At 39.3% G+C, this 21,768-nt stretch overlaps 1 protein-coding gene across 5 annotated transcripts in view; it reads left to right on the top strand.

Moving 5' to 3' along the window:
* LOC18432797 (uncharacterized) overlaps window positions 1-21,565 on the top strand; it is a 77,893-nt gene extending 56,328 nt beyond the window's left edge. For 4 of the 5 annotated variants that reach the window (XM_088846495.1, XM_088846494.1, XM_088846498.1 and 1 more), the window contains 26 exons: window positions 82-163; window positions 835-947; window positions 1,030-2,262; window positions 2,540-3,541; window positions 3,760-4,095; window positions 4,277-4,535; window positions 4,615-4,837; window positions 4,925-5,306; window positions 7,206-7,355; window positions 7,486-7,707; window positions 7,816-8,055; window positions 8,565-9,218; window positions 10,803-11,066; window positions 11,181-11,537; window positions 11,822-12,231; window positions 12,531-12,960; window positions 13,721-15,019; window positions 15,204-15,464; window positions 15,556-15,846; window positions 16,066-16,551; window positions 17,269-17,700; window positions 18,684-18,962; window positions 19,419-19,821; window positions 20,121-20,269; window positions 20,508-20,717; window positions 21,009-21,565. In XM_088846495.1, coding sequence (XP_088702621.1) covers window positions 82-163; window positions 835-947; window positions 1,030-2,262; window positions 2,540-3,541; window positions 3,760-4,095; window positions 4,277-4,535; window positions 4,615-4,837; window positions 4,925-5,306; window positions 7,206-7,355; window positions 7,486-7,707; window positions 7,816-8,055; window positions 8,565-9,218; window positions 10,803-11,066; window positions 11,181-11,537; window positions 11,822-12,231; window positions 12,531-12,960; window positions 13,721-15,019; window positions 15,204-15,464; window positions 15,556-15,846; window positions 16,066-16,551; window positions 17,269-17,700; window positions 18,684-18,962; window positions 19,419-19,821; window positions 20,121-20,269; window positions 20,508-20,717; window positions 21,009-21,128 — 10,287 coding nt within the window. In that variant the 3' untranslated portion in view covers window positions 21,129-21,565. The remainder of the gene's footprint in view (window positions 1-81; window positions 164-834; window positions 948-1,029; window positions 2,263-2,539; window positions 3,542-3,759; window positions 4,096-4,276; window positions 4,536-4,614; window positions 4,838-4,924; window positions 5,307-7,205; window positions 7,356-7,485; window positions 7,708-7,815; window positions 8,056-8,564; window positions 9,219-10,802; window positions 11,067-11,180; window positions 11,538-11,821; window positions 12,232-12,530; window positions 12,961-13,720; window positions 15,020-15,203; window positions 15,465-15,555; window positions 15,847-16,065; window positions 16,552-17,268; window positions 17,701-18,683; window positions 18,963-19,418; window positions 19,822-20,120; window positions 20,270-20,507; window positions 20,718-21,008) is intronic. The other variant, XM_088846496.1, reaches the window with a different exon arrangement.
* Window positions 21,566-21,768: the final 203 nt, after the last annotated feature.

Genomic DNA, 21,768 nt, shown 5'->3' with positions numbered 1-21,768 from the left:
GTAATGTTTTCTGCTGGATTTTCACTTTCATTGCTGTTATGATCTGCCAATTACTGTTTTTGACACCAGACTTTGTTGCAGGCGGTTCTTAATTTACAGGGGCCCCTGGAACATTCCAAGGAAATTAGTGATTGTAAACAGCTGATTAAGACTTTGGTCATGGGTAAGTCTCTTCATATTTTTTGTTAATATTTTGTTTTTCATCATTTGCACATGAGGGGCTCTAAATACCTCTTATCACTTGGGCTTTACCTCTTGTGTATCAACATAAATTTTTTTTTGGTGTCTGTTCGCTCATCTTTCTTTGTTGTCACAAGGAATGAACCGCTCACAGTTTTCTAGAAATTTAGAAGTTCTGAGTCTTGGTGGTTGCCTTGTTTTATTATAGCATTTTTTTTTTTTGTGTAAGTAATGTAGCACTAATTTCTGAATGAAATGTCTTGAGACTTGCCCAATGCTTTTTCTCCAAAAGGCAGGCATTTGCCATTATATTGAGTGTGTTTTCCAAATTTGGAAACTTTAGCTTAACGTTTACTGACACGCGCAGACACATACATGTGTGTGTGTGTGTGTGTGTGCATGTATTAGAATATGTATATTTTGTCCAGTATTTGAATAGAATAATGTATTCACTGCAACCTGGGGCACTTGATGCCTGCAAATGTTCAAATGCTGCTTTAGGATATAGTTACCCTTGATTAGGATTGCCTTGTGTATTTGAAAATACTTATGTTATCTGACTGAATTGTTCTTTAATGTACTTGAAAACTTCTATATATGGAGGGATCTTATTTCCCACATTAGCTGTTGACAAAAGAGGTGATTTCTGTGCAGGTATGAAGACACTAGTTTGGAGTATCACTCATATTAGTGCACCACAGGTTCAGGTTTCTCCATCATCCAACATGTCAGTTCCACATGGGTCAAAAGGGATGAGGGAAGATGAGGTATATATTAAACAAATATGTTGTGCTTGTTTTTTTTTTTGTTGGATGATATGATTCTAAGCCTTTCTCGTGGTTTGTTTAGGTTAGTATTGCCTCAGGTGTTCTTAAGAGTGGTGTCCATTGCTTGGCTCTCTTTAAGGAAAAAGATGAAGAAAAGGACATGTTGCAACAATTTTCTCAAATTTTTGTTGTAATGGAACCTAGAAACCTCATGGACATGTTTGCGACATGCCTTCCTCAGCTTTTTGAGTGCATGGTCAGCAATAACCAGTTGCTTCATGTATTCTCTACCCTTCTGCAAAACCTCAAAATCCTTCGGCACTTCGCAGATGTTCTGGTTAATTTTCTCGTCAGTAGCAAACTTGATGCTCTTAAACACCCAGATACTCCTGCCGCGAAGCTCGTTCTGCAATTGTTTCGGCTTTCATTTATAGCTATTTCCAAGGCTCCTCAAGATTGTGAACGTGTTTTACAACCACATGTCTCCGTTATCATGGAATGTTGCGTGAAGAATGCAACTGAAGTTGAAAAACCACATGGCTATTTACAGCTCCTTCGTACTATGTTTCGATCAATCACTGGAGGAAAATTTGAGCTTTTGTTAAGGGATTTAATACCTATGTTGCAACCATGCCTTAACATGTTGTTGGCCATGGTTGAAGGCCCAACTGGAGAAGATATGAGAGATCTGGTTCTTGAGCTCTGCTTAACTTTACCTGCACGCTTAAGTTCATTGCTTCCGTACCTTCCTCGTCTTATGAAACCTCTAGTTTTGTCTCTCAAAGGGAGTGAAGAGTTAGTGGGCTTAGGATTGCGCACACTTGAATTTTGGATTGATAGTTTAAATCCAGATTTCTTGGAACCAAGTATGGCAAATGTTATGTCTGAAGTGATTTTAGCTTTATGGTCTCATTTGAAACCAAAACCCTATCCTTGGGGTGCAAAAGCTCTACAGCTCCTTGGTAAATTAGGAGGCCGGAACAGGCGTTTCCTTCAAGAGCCCCTTGCTCTTGAGTGCAAAGAGAATCCTGAGCATGGTCTTCGTTTTATACTCACCTTTGAGCCATCAACACCTTTCTTGGTCCCTTTAGATCGATGCATACACCTGGCAGTTGCAGCAGTGATACATAATAATGCTGGTGTTGATTCCTTTTATCAAAAGCATGCGCTCAAGCTCCTTCGTGTGTGTTTATTGTCATTGTTGAATTTGAAAGGGAATGTAACTGGTGATGGGGTAACTCCTGGACTTTTGTCAACATTGCTAGTTTCAGCTGTGGATCCTTCCCGCCGCAGGACAGAAGCATCAGAGTTGAAGGTTACATTGATTTTACTTATTCATTTCTCCTTGTCATTGTTATTATTAACTGCCACATTTAGGTTCAGAGCATATCTTTCCTTTTGGTCATTGTGGTTGTAGCATTTTATATCATCACATTAAAGTACCAGCATAGAATCCTTGTCTATCTCTCACAGATCAGAACAATGGAACAGTTGTGTTTACCTGACTGCATGGTTTAGAATGTGCTATGATAATGTTTCTAATCAGCAAGATGCAAGTGCATTATATTCTAAGCAGGTTCATTTTTTTGCAGGTTGACTTGGGTGTAAAGACCAAGACGCAACTAATGGCAGAGAAGTCTGTTTTCAAGGTTCTGTTAATGACCATTATTGCAGCTAGTGCAGAACCTGATCTTCAGGAGCCAGATGATGATTTTGTTGTAAACGTGTGCCGGCATTTTGCTATGATTTTCCATTTAGACTATTCCTCTACAGTAAATGCACCCAGCACATCTGGTCAGCATGGTGTTTCTGTGCTTGCTTCTGCCAGTAACACTAGTTCCAAACCAAGAAGTAGTCCTGGTAACTTGAAAGAGTTAGACCCACTGATATTTTTAGATGCTGTTGTGGATGTGCTCGCTGATGAAAACAGAGCCCATGCCAAAGCTGCCCTTAATGCTTTAAATATATTTTCTGAGACCCTTCTCTTTCTTGCACGTTCAAAACACACTGGTATAATGACATCAAGGGCCGGCCCTGGCACTCCAATGATGATTTCTAGTCCATCAATGAATCCTGTGTACTCACCGCCACCTGGTGTTCGTATCCCTGTATTTGAGCAGCTTTTGCCTCGTCTTTTGCACAGTTGTTATGGAAGTACATGGCAAGCTCAGATTGGTGGTGTCATGGGTCTCGGTGCCTTGGTCGGGAAAGTCACTGTTGAGACTCTCTGCATTTTCCAAGTGAGGATTGTTCGTGGTTTGGTCTATGTTCTCAAGAGGCTTCCTGCACATGCCAATAAAGAACAGGAGGAGACAAGTCAAGTGCTCACACAGGTGCTTCGTGCTGTAAACAATGTTGACGAGGCAAACAGTGAATCTCGAAGGCAAAGTTTCCAAGGGGTTGTTGAGTTCCTTGCTGCTGAATTATTTAATCCTAGTGCATCTCTTATTGTGAGAAAGAATGTCCAGTCATGCTTGGCACTGTTGGCTAGTCGAACAGGAAGTGAGGTTTCTGAGTTGCTTGAACCTTTATATCCTCCTTTGCTTCAGCCTCTTATTATGCGTCCCCTCCGGAGTAAGAATGCCGAGCAACAGGTATATGTCTTCCTATCTTGTCGAACAATATTATTCATGTGCTTGTTTTGCTTGGCGTTTAAATCCTTCTTAAATTGAGTGGCATTTCTTATTAGTTGTCCGAGTTGAGTTACTTGCAATGTTATGTATCATGTAATGGACGTCAATTTTTCCCATCTTTTGATTTCTTTATGTATATTTTGTTCTTGAAAATTCAATGATTCTGTGGCCACTTTCAGGTTGGAACAGTTATGGCCTTGAATTTTTGCCTGGCGTTGAGGCCCCCGCTTTTGAAGTTGACGCCAGAGCTAGTCAATTTCTTGCAAGAAGCTTTGTTAGTTGCTGAAGCTGATGAAGCTGTATGGGTTGGAAAGTTCATGAATCCTAAGATTGCTTTGACACTAAATAAGCTTCGGACGGCTTGCATTGAGCTGCTCTGTACTACCATGGCCTGGGCTGATTTTAAGACTCAAAACCATGCTGAACTTCGTTCAAAGGTCATTGCAATGTTCTTTAAATCACTGACATGTCGAACACCTGAAATTGTCGCTGTTGCCAAGGAAGGACTTCGGCAGGTGTTTGTTGAACTCTAGTGTTTAATATATTTTCTTGGACTGATATGTAAAACAGTTGCATTTGTATTGTTATTATGTCATATGTTTTGATTCAAGATTTCAAAATTGAAGTTTTTGCTAATGTTCTCCATTGTTTTTAGCTAACAAGGGAGTTACTTATTGGGGTTTGTGAATCTTTTAGGTTGTTCAGCAACAAAAGTTGCCCAAAGAACTGTTGCAGAGCAGTCTCAGGCCCATCTTAGTGAATTTGGCGCACACAAAAAGTCTCACAATTCCCCTATTGCAAGGCCTAGCTCGTTTGCTAGAGCTTCTATCTAGCTGGTTCAATGTAACACTTGGAAATAAGTTACTAGAGCACCTAAAAAAATGGTTAGAGCCTGAAAAACTTGCACAGAGTCAGAAATCTTGGAAAGCTGGAGAGGAACCAAAGATTGCAGCTGGTAAGTATTGCGTTTCTGTTGGTCTGTTGTAGCAATTGTCTTTTGTGTTTCTAACCAGTGATGTGCTTATTTGTGGCAGCCATCATAGACCTGTTTCATCTGCTTCCTCCAGCTGCTGGAAAGTTTCTTGATGATCTTGTTGTTCTTACAATGGATTTGGAAGGTGCTTTACCCCAGGGTCAACTTTACAGTGAGCTTAACAGTCCATATCGCCTCCCACTTACTAAATATTTAAATCGTTATGCAACGGATGCAGTGCGTTATTTTCTTGCTCGATTGAATCAGCCCAGATTCTTTAGGCGGTAATATTTGCTTATATACTTATGTAACATGCATGTCAATTTCATTGTAAGACAATAGTCATTTCTTACGTTGTATTGTACAAATAGGTTCTTGCATATTGTATGTTCTGAAGCTGGTCAGCCATTAAGAGATGAGCTTGCCAAATCACCTGAGAAGATTCTTGCAAGTGCATTTCCTCAGTTCTTCCCAAAGGTGGAAGATCCCATGACCTCAGCTGGTTCCTCTGCTCCCATGCATGATGGCTCTATAGGTTCTGGGGTTGAAAATATTGGTCTTCAAACTCATGCAAACATGGGCGATATTTCAGATTCTTATTTTCAGGGGCTTACTCTAGTGTCAGCATTGGTAAAATTGATGCCCAACTGGTTGCATGCCAACCGCATTGTGTTCGATACCTTAGTCCGTGTTTGGAAATCCCCTTCAAGACTAGCTCGCTTACAAAATGAACAGGATCTGAGTTTGGACCAAGTAAGAATTATGATTTGTTGATTACATAATTTGGTTTTGTATCTTTTTCTTTAGAAAATATTTTCTTTATTGCTATAATATAGGTTGGCTATTTTGTAATGTGGATTTAAAGATATTCAATATTGAAACAGTCACTTGTGATTTTGATCATTTCATTGCACAATTTCTGTAAGGAAAAATCTTATTTTTATAGTGGAAGTATACATCTACGTCAATTTTGTCATTAATGAACATGAATAATAGTCAAAAGAGAAGTGTATAGAGGCAGAATACATTAAATAATTTTTTATTAGAGTTCTAACACCCATTAAAATTCTAAACACACTCACAAACATGTGATTGTTATTCTCTTGGATGGCATAATAACAAATGCAAAAACATTTGGGAACAAATTATACAAAACATGAAGAGAAATAAAAAAAGAAAAGTGCCTAACTAACCACTTCTTAATCTTTAGCACTCGCCCTTATGTTGGTGCATGCATTTGAAGTTGTTGACCATGCTCAACTTGCTTAGATTATGTTGCAAGCTGCATGTACAAACTACTTTGTTGATGAAACTTGCAAGTTGATCTTTCACCTTGAGGTATGACATTTGAATGTTCTTGCAAACCACCTTTCTTGTGTGAAATGGTAATCTAACTAGCTTATGTTTTTTCATGAGAAATATGGTTCAAGGCAATGTAGATGGCTTAACTATTTACTGGATTATGTGGCTCTCAGATCGTGCCCTTGGATGCCAGTGTCTGAGAGTGGCTTGAGCCATGCCATCTTTCACATTGTAGAAGTTACGGTCCTACCGACCTGGGCCCTGTGCTTTGCTTCCTCACTGTATCTTGCCACAACACTTTGTTTCTCACACTTTGAAGTAGCTAAGTTCTTCCATGACTGTCTGCGTCAGAAACCTATCATAGTTATCAGATGCAGTCACATAATGCATCACGCTTCCATGTCAAAGCATTGTGGCCACGTTCACACTGTCTGCATCTAAGGTTTTGAATCCTGCATCATTGTTATTGGCCATTGGAGACCCTTTTTCGTACAAAGATTTCTAATATTTTGATATACTAATCACATTGTCCAACTGACTCATATGTGTGGCATGAATGAACTAGATTACGAATTCTCATGGCAAATGTAATTGCCGCCTTTATAGGGATATTCTGGAAGGGAGTTCTTGCGAGGGTGGTAATAGCTTGTGAGAGGTGAGATTGTGATGGCATGCGACAATGTCCCTTTAGTAAAGTTAGTGAGATTTGTTATGCAAAGGGCAGTCTAGTGGGAACTTGACTCAAGTGTGAGGATGCTTGGGGTTTGAACCATGGTGTTATAACTTACCAAGTCGAATTGGGACTTGGCAACTTGACTCTCTACCCCTTGGCAAGTTTTAGAACCATAAAAGACTGCTTTATGAAGTTCTCTTGGCAAACTGAATCTGACTTGCCCTGATTATTGAAATTTGGTTTTTTCCATTGGATAGAATTTTGACTAAGTTCTTGCTTTGAGGAAGCTTATGGTTTTCAAACAATCAGTCGATCCCAAATGTTTGTGAGTTCCTTCTGCAAGTTGGGGTTTTCAAAGTACATGAGATATTGTTTAATCTACTTTTGTGGCAATAGTTGATTGACCGAAGAAAATTTCAATCATTATTCCTTGAAGTTACAGAACTCTTCTGTGGAAGGCGTCAAATATTGGTATCAGGTTATGAGGTCAACTTGTTCTTTTTCTGGCATGGCTCACTAAGGATTAAATATTGGTTCAGCATTTTTGGTAGACTGTTGGTTCTGGAATTCTTTGGTCTTGTTTGTTTTGTATGATGACGTTTCAGCATTTGCATGATAAACACTTCTTCGTTGTATATTCTTTATGATTTACTTTTGTGCTTTATATTCAAATGCAGGTCAAAGAAAGTAAAAAGCTGGTAAAATGTTTCCTTAATTATTTGAAGCATGACAAATCTGAAGTCAGTGTGCTGTTTGACATGCTATCAATCTTCCTAGTGCACACTCGTATTGACTACACATTCTTGAAGGAGTTCTATGTCATTGAGGTATGTTACACATTAAATGTCTGCTATTACATGTTATACTCATTTAAATTTTCTGCGTATGTTTCTTGCACTTATCTTTTTGGGATCATGGTCTTCCTTGCTTCTTAAATTATGTTCTTTTGGACCGCAGGTTGCTGAAGGTTATCCTGCTCTAATGAAGAAAACGCTTCTTTCACATTTCTTGCATTTATTTCAAGCAAAGGAGCTAGGGCATGATCACCTGGTTGTTTCCATGCAAATGTTGATTCTTCCCATGCTGGCTCATGCATTTCAGAATGGCCAGAGTTGGGACGTCATTGACCAAACTATTATAAAGACAATTGTGGAAAAGCTTTTAGATCCCCCAGAAGAGGTGGTTCCTTTGTGTTTTCTAACTCGGATGGTGCAATCTATTAGACAGGCTTTGTGCTGTATTTTTTTCCTTGTGGCTTAAAGATCCTAAAACCTTCTATACTTGCAGATAAGTGCCGAATACGATGAGCCCCTAAGGATTGAACTTTTGCAGCTTGCTACGTTACTTTTAAAATATATACAGAATGATCTTGTTCATCACCGAAAAGAGCTAATTAAATTTGGGTGGAATCATCTGAAACGTGAAGATAGTGCCAGTAAACAGTGGGCTTTCGTCAATGTTTGCCACTTCTTGGATGCTTATCAGGCGCCAGAGAAAATTATTCTCCAGGTAGAAATTATTCTCCAGGTATAATATGATTATCAGAAGCATCACTCTGAAAATTTTCCTGAAGTAGAATCCTAGCTCTTGAGCTTCATAGACCATTCCCTCTGGGCATCTTAAGCTTACACAGTAGTTTTTCTTATTTGCCAAGATGTATCCTTGTTTCCAATTTAGCAAAGCAAAATATGACTGGTTGCCCGATCTTAGTTATACTCATTTCAACCGGATGACGATTGCATACAAATGTTTACGCAGGGATAGTTCGCAAAGTACATGCCTGGCTGCCAGCTCTTTATTAGTTCTTTTAACTGGATCATAACTGCATACAAATGTTTATACAGGGATACTAATTGAGTTTATATCAGAGACAGCATGGGCATAATCAACTAGTCTGCTATCTGGATTCTGGATTCCTTTGTGCACTTGTTCTTTATGTTCTTTTCTGTCATGATTTGAATATTCATTGCATGTATACTTTCTTAGCATGTGTCAGTGACATTTGAAATGGATTTCGTATTTCATTTTGTGTGCAGGTTTTTGTTGCTCTACTGAGAACTTGTCAACCAGAAAACAAGATGCTGGTCAGGCAGGCCCTTGATATATTAATGCCTGCCCTGCCTAGAAGATTGCCTCCTGGGGATTTTCGAATACCTATCTGGATTCGTTACACGAAAAAGATTTTAGTTGAAGAGGGTCACTCAGTTCCTAATTTAATTCACATTTTCCAGCTCATAGTTCGTCATTCAGATCTGTTCTACAGCTGTAGGGCGCAGTTTGTTCCACAGATGGTAAATTCTCTTAGTCGCCTTGGATTGCCATACACTACCACACCAGAGAATCGCCGCCTAGCAATTGAACTGGCTGGGCTAGTTGTGGCTTGGGAAAAGCAAAGGCAAAATGAAATGAAGGTATCACCTGATCAAGAGAGCCATGGCAAGACTGGTGATACATTTAGCACTGGCTCTTTTGGTGGGGGTGAGTCAAAGAGAACATTGGATGGACCTTCATTCTCTGATGATTTGAGCAAACGGGTTAAGGTAGAAAGTGGCCTGCAATCTCTCTGTGTTATGTCTCCTAGCACCTCATCCATCCCCAGCATTGAAACACCTGGATCAACTAGTCAAGCTGATGAAGAGTACAAACCAAATGCTGCAATGGAGGAGATGATTATAAATTTTCTTATCCGAGTGAGACTCTCTCATTTGTGACTTTGACTTCTTGTTACCTGTAGTTTCTTGTTCTACAATGCAGTCGCTTGATTGAATGAGGTCAACTCATTTTTCCCGAGCCAACTTCTTTATCTTAAGATTGTCTTATATAATATTATTTAGTGGTTACCAACGTACCCTTGATATTGAGGTACTAAAATTTATGTAAATTGTGAATCAGCATTGTATACTTGAAAGAATCTCATTACAGGGGAATCCTGCCACGAGCAGTTAAAATATCTGCATAAACATTCCCCTTTTTTCTTTCATTTGGGAGCATAGAATTCCAATATCTTGGAAACTTGTAAACCTTGAGCATTACTAGTGATTCTAAACCTTACATCCACACCAAATGGCAAATTTTCTGTGTCTGTTATAGGATTGATGCTTCAGGCTGCTTGTTTCATCAGTTTCTTCATTTTCATGCATTTCTCTGGGAACTATTGTTGATCCATTAGCAAGTCTTGCCAATATATGCTCTTGGATGTATCTCTTTTTACTAATTGATACAATACTTATTCACCCAAAAAAAATAAAGAATATGTTTTTGAAAACTGCCATGCAATGTTTGAAAACTCATGTGAGTCGACTTGGACTTGCCTGTTTAACTCGGTCTCGGCATGTGCCTTGCTCGAGCAGCCTCCGAAACAACCCCCCCCACCAAAAAAAAAAAAACAAAAGAGAGAAAAAAACCAAAAATAAAAAAAAAGGAAAAAAACACTCGGGGGTATATAGAAGATTAGAAGTTGATTAAAAACTACTTAGAACATATACATAATTCTTCTAATATGTCATTGATCAATAATAACTGACTTATGGTTATTTTTCTATATGATTTTTTTGTTTTGTGAATTTTAATATTTTTATTATTATTTTTTGAGAATGTTTTAATATTTTTATTATTAATCCTATTTTTTCTCATTTATTCTTAGAAAATGATATTTAACCAGTTAGTTTTCTTGTACTTTTTGAAAAGTTTTTGTTTCTTATCTTTGTATACTTTTTCTATTGTTTATCTTTTTCTTTAATTTTTCCTATTTTTAGCAATTTTAGGATTTCTTATAATTATGTTTTAAAATTATTTAACTCTTTCCTACTGTCTCAATTTGGACTTGGGCTAGGCTGAGTAACTCGGCCAAGGTTGGTGGCCCAGTTCTGTGACGAGCTGAGTTCTAAACCCTTGCTGCCATGTGCCTTAGATATTGTTTATTTTTACTGTAAGAAAAGTGTCTCTTATTGTTGAATGAACATCAAATATATATAATTCACTTGCAAATTGCGATGGATGGTTTGCGGCTCATTTATTGACTATTATCTGTAAACTTGGCATTTTAGTAGTGATGATTATCCTTTGGTTTTCATCCACCATTTAGTTTAGCATGACTTCAGTTATATTTAGAGTTTAATTGCAGAATAGAAAATCTAGATTTAAACTTATATCCAAATTTTCCCAAGTACTTTTTTTCTCATTGATTTCATGGATATCTATAGGCAGTGTGACTAATGGATGCTTTATTCTGCATTGATATGTTGTCAGATTTTAATTTTGATTTTGAAAAGCAGGTTGCCTTAGTTATAGAACCCAAGGATAAGGAAACAAATGCCATGTACAAGCAAGCCTTGGAGCTTCTATCACTGGCATTGGAGGTTTGGCCGAACGCCAATGTAAAATTCAACTATCTGGAGAAGTTGCTTAACAACTTACAGCCCTCCACACAGTCAAAGGATCCTGCAACCGCTCTCGCACAGGGATTGGATGTCATGAACAAAGTGTTGGAGAAACAACCACATTTATTCATACGGAACAACATTAACCAGATTTCTCAAGTATGGTTTTACATATGAGTTTGTTGTGTTTGTAAAATAATGAGGTACATTCATTAGGGTGTTTATAATATAATGAGATACACTCATCAGGTTTAAATGGGCTTCTTTCTGCAGATACTTGAACCATGCTTTAACAATAAGATGCTGGATGCTGGGAAGGCGCTCTGCTCATTATTGAAAATGGTCTTTGTTGCCTTTCCCCCAGATGCGCCAAACACACCTCAAGATGTGAAGATATTGCATCAAAGGGTTGAGGATCTCATTCAGAAGCATCTTGCCGCGGTGACAGCCCCACAGATATCTTTGGAAATCAGCTCTGCTAATTCAATGATAAGTTTTGCGGTTTTTGTTGTCAAAACCTTGGCAGAAGTGCAGAAGAATTTCATTGACCCGTTCATATCACCCTTAGTTCGTGTCTTCCAGCGTCTGACCCGGGATATGGGGTCTGCTACAAATTCTCATCCTAGGCAGGTGTGCACATCTATTATATCTGACTTGTAATTTGGAAGTTAGTTTGACTATGGTATGTTTTTTAGAAATAGATAATTTATCATATACTTATTACGTCTTATCCAAGCTTCTTCTCATGGATTTGGTACAGCCAAAATGTAACTTTGAGATTTTTTGAAGTTCTTTTAGCTTTGCCCGCGCACCACTCTCCCCCCCCCCCCCCCCCCCCCCCCCTTTGTTTGCATATGCCCTTATAGTTCCACATTTTAATGCATTGGTACCGTGAATATGATGTTGGCATCCAGGGAATGAGAATGGAGCAGGACTCCACTGCAAATGCTGCTCGTGCAGTTTCAGAGATGGGCTCAATAACTTCTAATCTCAAATCCGTTTTGAAACTTATCAGTGAAAGGGTCATGCTAATTCCTGAATGCAAACGACTGATAAGCCATATCATACTGTCAATACTGGCAGAGAAAGGCACAGATGCCAGTGTGCTTATCAGCATTCTCGATGTGATAAAAGTTTGGATTGAGAATGATTGTAAACCATCAGTCGCTGGCTCTTCGAATGCTGTTCTAAACCAGAAGGACATAATTTCCTATCTTCAGAGGCTTTCTCAGGTTGACAGGCAGAGCTTTCCTCCTGAACTTCTTGAAGAGTGGGATAGGAAATATCTTGAGCTTCTTTATGCTCTTTGTGCTGATTCAAGCAAGTATGTTCATTGTAATATTAAGATGATTCTATTGGTCAGAATTACATCATTTATTTATAATCCAGTACAACATTGAATGGTCCCTTGAATTATGTCCATCCATTTTATGGATAGTGATGGAGAGACTGGGACTGACCATGGGATCATATTTATGGTTGATCCCACTCTCTCGATGACGATTCCATTACTTTGATGGACAGTGATGACTTGATGGATTATTAATTTTCTTTGGGAGTCATTAGATTAGAGCACTCTTTTGCTCTATTTATTTTATCTTATGGGTTTAATCTATTCCTTAGATATCCATTATCAATACGGCAAGAAGTGTTTCAGAAGGTGGAAAGGCAGTATATGCTTGGTCTTAGAGCAAAAGATCCAGAAATTAGACAACAGTTCTTCGCATTATATCATGAGTCCCTCGGGAAGACCTTGTTTACGAGGCTACAATTTATCATCCAAATCCAGGACTGGGAAGCTCTGAGTGATGTATTTTGGCTTAAACAAGGCCTTGATCTTTTATTGGCTATATTGGTGGATAATGAACCTATAACTCTTGCTCCAAACTCTGCACGTGTTCCCCCTCTTATGGCTTCTGGTCCCCTCCCAGAACGCACGGGATTGCAGCTGCAAATTTCTGATGCTCCTGAGGATCCTGAAGGAGGCCCTCTTTCATTCAACACATTAGTTTCTAAGCATGCAAATTTTATGAATGATATGAGCAAGCTACAGGTTAGTTTACCTATGCTTTTCTTTCTTTTTCTTCTTTTTATTTTGAAATGGGACTTTTGTTTTTGTTATCAGCATTCTCTTGTACTCGAGTGTTGGGCATTGATGATAGCATTCTATGTTATATTGTTATTCTACATGGACCAATGGGTGCTTGAAACAACACAGAAATAGAAATGGGAACTGGAGTAATGCAGATATCTGGTTCTGGTTTTTCTTTACTATTTATAAATTAAAAAATGCAAAAAAGTTCTTAGTGTTTTTTTTTTGTAAGTTTAAAAGTAGATACTAAAAAGGCTAGAGTGCTACCTGTTCTCATGGATTTTGTTACTGGGAAGATCATTTTCCTTTGGAGTGGTGAATGACAATTTACTGCAATCTCCACCTTACAGGTTACTTCTATTTTTTGTTTTCCTTTTTTTTTTTTTTATTTGCCTTCCATTTTTGTGCAACTGTTTTGTGGTTTTTTATTTTTTATTTTTATTTTTTTTTTGCAAGTGCAGAAGGATTATGGAGTGTTCGACGCATGGACACTTCTGCACAAAAATTAAAGTGGATTTTTCTAACCCTGTCTATCAAATCTTTGGTGTGTTCTCGGCATGGCCATGAGGTTTCTATTCATTTATATTGGCAACAGAAACTTAAATAAGGGATTCTGATAGATGACACTGTCTTTTAGGTAGACTGATACTCATGTTAAGTAGTTATTCATGACTAACGTTACTGAGATTTTGTAGAGTAATGTTCCTTTATGCTTCTCCAGGTATCTGACCTTGTGATCCCATTAAGAGAAATATCTCATACTGATGCAAATGTCGCATATCATATGTGGGTATTGGTATTCCCTATTGTGTGGGTTACTCTACACAAGGAAGAGCAGATGGCACTGGCCAAGCCAATGACAACCCTCCTGTCAAAGGACTACCATATGAAACAGCAGGAGAAGCGACCAAATGTTGTGCAGGCACTCCTAGAAGGGCTTCATTTAAGCCATCCTCAACCTAGACTACCCAGTGAACTCATCAAATTTCTTGGAAAGACTTACAATGCATGGCATATTGCCTTGGCTCTGTTGGAAAGCCATGTTATGCTCTTTGTAAATGAGACACGATGCTTGGAAGCACTTGCTGAGTTATATCGCTTGCTCAACGAGGAGGACATGAGGTGTGGTTTGTGGAAGAAACGGTCAATCACTGCAGAAACCAAGGCGGGTCTTTCTTTGGTTCAACATGGCTATTGGCAACGTGCGCAAAATCTCTTTTATCAGGCAATGAGCAAGGCAACTCAAGGCACTTACAATAACACAGTACCAAAAGCAGAAATGTCTCTTTGGGAAGAACAGTGGGTATCCTGTGCTCGCCAACTATGCCAGTGGGATGTTCTTGTGGACTTCGGCAAAAGTGTGGATAACTATGACCTGCTACTCGACTGTCTATGGAAGACTTCTGATTGGGCATATATGAAGGACACCGTTCTTCCAAAGGCTCAAGTTGAAGAGACAACGAAATTCCGGATAATTCAGGCTTATTTTGCTCTGCATGATGGGAATGCCAATGGCGTGAGTGAGGCTGATTCTAGGGTTGCGCAAGGGGTAGATCTTGCATTGCAGCAATGGTGGCAATTGCCCGAAATGTCAGTTCAGTCCCGCACTCCTCTTCTGCAACAGTTTCAGCAGCTGGTTGAAGTTCAAGAATCAGCAAAAGTAATTGTAGAGATTGGTAATGGAAGCAAGCAACTTCCTGGGAGTTCAATGGCTAGTGTTCATGGTGGATATGTGGATCTCAAAGATATACTCGAGACTTGGAGATTGAGGATTCCTAATGAGTGGGATAATTTATCTGTTTGGTATGACTTGCTCCAGTGGAGGAATGAAATGTATAATACTGTTATAGATGCTTTCAAAGATTTCACCACCACCAATCCTCAGCTTCATCAACTAGGTTACCGTGACAAAGCCTGGAATGTCAATAAGCTTGCTCGCATTGCTCGTAAACAGGGGCTCTATGATGTTTGTGTGACGATTCTGGAAAAAATGTATGGTCACTTAACCATGGAAGTGCAGGTATGGATTCATATTAAGTAGCTCTAAAATGACAAAAGAAAAAAGAACAAAAAATACATAGCTTAATTTATATTTCTTAATGAAATTCAGAAATTATGTTGCCCAACCTCAGTCCTCTTTTTAATCTTGTTTCAACCATTTTGTTTGGCTATTCTTCAATGCGGATTCTTCCTAATTCTCTCAGGAAGCATTTGTTAAAATAAGAGAGCAAGCGAAGGCTTATTTGGAAATGAAAGAAGAATGGACCAGCGGTCTTAACTTGATTAATGGAACGAATCTAGAATACTTTCCTGTTAAGCACAAAGCAGAGATATTCCGACTGAAAGGAGATTTCCTACTGAAGTTGAATGATGGGGAGGCTGCTAATCAAGCATACTCGAATGCCCTGACGCTCTATAAACATCTACCCAAAGGATGGATAAGCTGGGGAAATTACTGTGACCAGGTTTTCGGCTTCTTCTCCATTTAGGGATTTTTATAAATTATTAAGGCCTCCACACAAGGATATGTGCTTGACAATCTTTTGACTTTGGCAGGTTTATAAAGAAACTCATGATGAAATATGGTTAGAATATGCTGTGAGTTGCTTCCTCCAAGGCATCAAATATGGTGTTTCAAATTCTAGAAGCCACCTTGCACGTGTTCTCTACCTACTTAGCTTTGATACTCCAAATGAACCTGTTGGTAGAGCATTTGATAAATATTTAGATCAGATACCTCACTGGGTATGGCTTTCCTGGATACCACAATTATTGCTTTCTCTTCAAAGGATGGAAGCACCTCATTGCAAGCTCGTTTTGTTTAAAATAGCAACAGTGTACCCACAGGTACTAATTAAAGCTTGATTTTTGTTCTAGAGGAAAGTATTCTATGCACCATGGAAAACTGTAGTCCATGGGGGTCATTTCCGGTTCTGATGTACCCATCCCTCCCATAACCATCCCTTTTCATATCATTGGTTGGTGATGACCCCGATGGACTATGGCTTTCAGTTTGAGATAGTGCCATTTGATCCTTAGCAAACCCATTCATTTTCCATTGTGCAGGCTCTGTACTATTGGTTGCGCACTTATTTACTGGAACGCCGTGATGTAGCCAATAAGTCAGAGACTGGAAGGGGTGTAGCAGCGGGTCAACAACGCATGCAACAACCACCGGTTTCTGGGGTAAATTCAGGTCCCCTTAACATAGCTGATGGGAGTGCTAGGGCATCGAATTCAGGTCCAAGCACTTTGACATCTGAATCACAAGGGCAACAGGTTCCCCAACCTGGTGTAGCAGGAGTCTCTCATGAAGGTGGGAATCCTCAAGGACAAGAGCTGGACAGATCTGGTGGTGTAGATGGAAACGTTCATCCAGGGCATGATACAACTATGGCACACTCTAATGTTACTGCTGATAGTGGCCAAGGTCAATTTAGGCGCAATGGTGGGAATAGTTGGGTGGCTTCTGCTACAAGTGCATTTGATGCTGCAAAGGATGTCATGGAGGCCCTCAGAAATAAGCATGGAAATTTAGCTAGTGAGCTTGAGGTAAGCTTCGTGATGGAATGAATCTATTCCTTTATTGGCTTTCATTCTTTTCTGGTTCTTAATTGCCACTGAATAATCTCTCTTCTGCTAATATATAAGAACTTATGGTAACTGGAAAAATCTTAAGCATTGACATGTATAGTTTATGCACAACTGAAAATTTCTTTTCAAGTCATAAATGCATTTAACGCTTAGACCATCTGATAGTGGGAGTATATTCTACATGGTTGAGGATGATGATCAATGGGGAACATCTATAATATGGTTGATAAATTAGGGTAGCAGATTAATGTTTTCTATCATTATATAGACCCTTTGATAGTGGTATGCTCTTTGTTATTGTGCTGAGGACAAAATTGAATAGAATTTTAAAGCTGAGCTTTCTTCTTCTGGGTATCGTGGAAAGTAGAATCAATTAACGATAAAAATAGTATGCAAGATGACGATATTTGGAATTATAAGCTAAAGATTCATCTCCAGATGTATATGTTGTTGTTGCATATTTTTATCTAATGGATTGCTTACCTTAGTGTTGTAGCTGTGGACGAGTGATTCGAACTTGGGCTTCCTGTGGGCAATTTCTCTTTAGGCTAAGCATTTAGCAACATAGGATTTTTTTTCAAATGAAATAAGCATGGGTGCATTTGACAAGGTTTTGCTTTTCTCAGTGCATGTCTTTATCGTTTGGGCGATCTATTAAAAAGCCATGACATGCAGGTTTTACTCACAGAAATTGGTTCAAGGTTTGTTCCTCTACCAGAGGAGAGACTTTTGGCAGTTGTTCATGCCCTTCTTCATCGCTGTTACAAATACCCAACTGCCACTACAGCAGAAGTTCCTCAAGCCCTAAAGAAAGAACTATCAGGTGTTTGTAGAGCTTGTTTCTCAGCAGACACAGTAAACAAGCACGTGGATTTTGTGAGAGAATACAAACAAGATTTTGAACGGGACCTTGATCCAGAAAGTGCAGGGACTTTTCCTCCAACCCTTGCCGAACTGACCGAGCGATTGAAGCACTGGAAGAATGTTCTTCAGAGCAATGTAGAGGACAGGTTTCCTCCTGTTTTGAAGCTTGAAGAGGAGAGCAGACTATTACGCGAGTTCCACATTGTGGATGTTGAGATTCCGGGACAGTATTTCACTGACCAAGTAAGCCATTGAGTTCCTTTATCTTTCTCGTGAAACAACATGACGTTCAAGACAATGGAAAAGCCGTAGCCATTGGGATCACCATTGTCCAATGAACATGATTAAACCGTTTTTTAAGTCTGCCAACAGGCCTGGCCAGAGTGGGTCCGAGCCTGACCCAAATTTTTATAGTGAGGCCAAATCCAGCCTGGACCCAAATGTTTGAAACCATGCCAGGCCTGAGCCTGTTCACTGGTTCTAGTATTGCTGCTGGAGCCCAGCCCAAAACTGGGCCTGGTCCAGAAGGCCGCAGGATGGCCCAACCCGATTGACAGCCATGCACTTATAGGGTTGCTGATAGGCAGGGTTCAGGTTGGACCGGGCATGGCCTGACCTGGACAGAGCTTTTGGTGCCATGCCAGGCCCGAATTTTTAAGCCAAGCCAGGCCCATTGGCAACCCTTGGCAGTTTGAAGAGAATTTGGTAGCCACCGTCATGGTCATGTCCTGTTCTGGTGTGGGTCTCCTTCAGTATCCATGGCCAGTGATGACTTCAATGCGATGTGGTTTTCAATAGTCCATGGGTTATAGTTTAGTAGCCTTCTTTTTGTTTCCATATCCATTGGATTAAATGTGTTTCCCATCTTTCTATGATGGGAAACTATAATATACTCTGGTGGGACTTTGGAGAAACCATGGTCCCTTTCATCATTATTGGCCATGAAAATGGACAATTATGGAGAGAGAGTGGGATGTTTTAAAACAAGTGTAACTTCAAGGGTGGGTCCCACTTTTCTGCTACTCCGTCGTTTAGATGGTGAGCCTATGGAATATAGTTTTTCCATTATCATTACGAGGACGACAAGGAACTATTTTCTGTCCTCTTTTGACAATTGATAATATACTACTTGACAACTAAAAACACCAAGTTGGTAATGTTATAAGTGTTTCTTGGGCTTGCCCTATTATATGCATGTTAATAATCTGTATTTTCATATCATGCAGGAGATAGCACCTGATCATACAGTAAAGTTGGACAGGATTGGGGCTGATGTTCCCATAGTTCGTCGGCATGGGAGCAGTTTCCGCCGTCTTACCCTGCTAGGTTCAGATGGATCACAGCGGCATTTTCTTGTACAGACTTCACTAACCCCAAGTGCTAGAAGTGATGAGCGCATTGTGCAGCTCTTCCGTGTCTTGAACAGAATGTTTGACAAACACAAAGAATCGAGGCGGCGCCACCTCTGTTTCCACACTCCAAACATCATACCAGTTTGGTCTCAGGTTGATAGTTTTCTCCAATAATATTAACTTGCTTATGTATCTTTTTCTTCTGATGTGTTGTTTGATCATGTTTCTTTTTGGCGCATTTTAGCAAATAGGAACTGCCCTTTGTGACAATTATGACTTCAGCCAAAATAGATAAGGATGAGGAAGAATTCATTTTGGGCTTTTATATGCTAATTTTAGCTGAAATTAACTAGATTGAAAATTTGGTATTCTTCATTTTTTTCAATTGGCATTTATTCATGTTTCAATCCCAAAATCAGTCAAACTTTGACCACCCTTTTCTATGAGAACTATTTCCAAAGGTTGAGTTCTATTGACATTCGATCAGATATCCAAAATTTTGATTTTGTTCTTGGAGAGGATCATTTCCAAAATCCATGACTGTTTTGAATTTGACCTCTCTTTGCCACTGTTATGGAAGTTTATGGTCTAATGGTTTCACGCATACAGGTGAGGATGGTAGAGGATGATTTGATGTATAGCACCTTTCTTGACGTTTACGAAATAAACTGTAATAGATATGGTCGTGAGGCCGATCTTCCAATTACACGTTTCAAGGAGCGGCTGAATCAAGCCATTACAGGCCAGCTCTTACCTGAAGCAGTTGTAGACCTTCGTCTACATGTATACAATGAGATCACAAAAAGTTATGTCAATGAGAATGTTTTCTCTCAGTACATGTATAAGACCCTCCCAAGTGGTAACCATCTGTGGGCTTTCAAAAAGCAGTTTGCTGTCCAGTTAGCTCTCTCAAGCTTCATGTCTTACATATTGCAAATTGGAGGGAGGTCCCCAAACAAGATTCTGTTTGCAAAGAACACTGGCAAGATATTCCAAAATGATTTCCATCCAGGTAGGTTACTTCAATCTATATTATGAATGTCAGTTTCTTCTTATCCTCCTATGTTGTTGGGATGGTTTGTTTGATCATTTTGTGCATGTATTCCTTTTACTGGGCATAGAATAAGAATTAATGCACTTTTGTGCGTGTGCACGCGCGCGCTTGTGTGTGTATATGCTTGCGTAAGAGGGAGGTAGGGATGAAGGGAGGGAGGGGATAGATATGAAATAATAAGTACCCCATGTTGCCTATATATTTGAAAACCCATATAGTTAATTCATCGTTATATCTATCTTTTTGGCTTTTTGCAGCTTATGATGCAAATGGAATGATAGAATTCAACGAGCCAGTGCCATTCCGGCTCACCCGGAACTTGCATTCTTTCTTCTCTCATTTTGGGGTGGAAGGCCTCATTGTTTCCGCTATGTGTGCAGCAGCACAATCTTTGGTCATACCCAAGGTACTACTGGACATGTTGGAACATGAAAACGTGTTTTTAGTATGGTACAAAATATGATTCTTCTCAATGTTTTCTTTGTCTTTTGAAAAGGTTTTTGTAGTCTCCCAGTTGACTTTGCTAAGTGTCCCTATCTCTTTCAATGATTAAGTCCTTTGATATCCTTACAGCTAGTATCTGAGGTTCTTGTGTTTTTCTTTCTTTCTGATTGGCCTGTTTTATCCTGTTTCATCTTTTACAGCAAAGCCAGCACTTGTATTATCAGTTGGGTATGTTTTTCCGAGATGAACTTCTGTCGTGGTCTTGGAGAAGGCCTCTAGGGCTGCCATCAGTGCCCGCAATAGTCACACCAGGCATGAGTTTGTCAGAATTCGAGCAAAAGGTTACCACAAATGTGGAGAGTGTCATCGGTCGTGTCAAAGTAATAGCTCCTCAATTCTCGCCTGAAGAGGTACTGTGTCATAGCCCAATAAACACAATTTACTAGCTTTGTCCTTGATTAGGAGAGACATCACTCGGTTTTAGGAAGAAAAAGTATGATGTTTCATAGATGTAATCATTGACTCCCATAATAGTAGAGTATATCAATGCACTACTTGTATAAAAAAAATCTTCTTCTCTCTCCAATAACTTGGCCCCATTTTTGAATCATCACTAATGCAACATTAAATCTTTTCAGGATTAGCTTATTTCTAGAAAGAATCCGTTTCCTTTGAACTCATTCTTACCGTACACATTTCAGGATGAGAGTGCAACCGACCCGCCTCAATCTGTCCAGAGGGGGGTGACCGATCTGGTAGAAGCTGCACTCTGCCCCAGGAGTTTGTGCATGATGGACGCAACATGGCACCCCTGGTTCTAGGAGTGTCTATCTCTTTCTAACGGTCTCTCTCTCTCTTCTCAGCGACACTTTTGAGGTCTATTGTATATTTTTTAAGTCTGACTAAATGATGTATAGATAACCAAACATTGAGTCATTATTTGTTAACGGAAGGGGCTGCTGGACTATAAGTCTGACTAAATGATGTATAGATTACCAAACATTGAGTCATTATTTGTTAACGGAAGGGGCTGCTGGACTATTTCCCACCCCAAGAATGAAATACTTTCAGCAAAAAATAGGAATTATTCAATTAGATTAGAGCCTTGTACGTGATTCATTTCCAACTGGTTACCTGCAATCTCCTGAGGCATATTTTTGAGCTCCATGAGTCCTGTATTTTAGCCCAAGACTGCTTCAAAAACGGAGATACTATGTGATTTCCCACTTTGAAATGATGAGTGCATAAAATTCAAATATCTTGTGACAACAAAATATTTGAATAAGAGTACCATGTGGGATGTGATTCACGCCTGCATCCACGTACAGAAAAATTAGCAGACCTAGATTGAATTTTTACGAAGGCATATATAGAAAGTATCCGAGAATCTAAGGTTGGTCAGTAGATTAAGAAGGTTAGATCTTCAAAAACCTGGGGTCCTATAATGCTTTTAGATAGGTC

This window comes from Amborella trichopoda, chromosome 9 (genome assembly GCF_054954075.1).
Source record: "Amborella trichopoda isolate Santa Cruz 75 chromosome 9, AtrichopodaSantaCruz75HAP2 v2.0, whole genome shotgun sequence".
Taxonomy (NCBI): Eukaryota; Viridiplantae; Streptophyta; class Magnoliopsida; order Amborellales; family Amborellaceae; genus Amborella; species Amborella trichopoda.
This window is presented reverse-complemented; position numbering and strand designations above follow the sequence as displayed.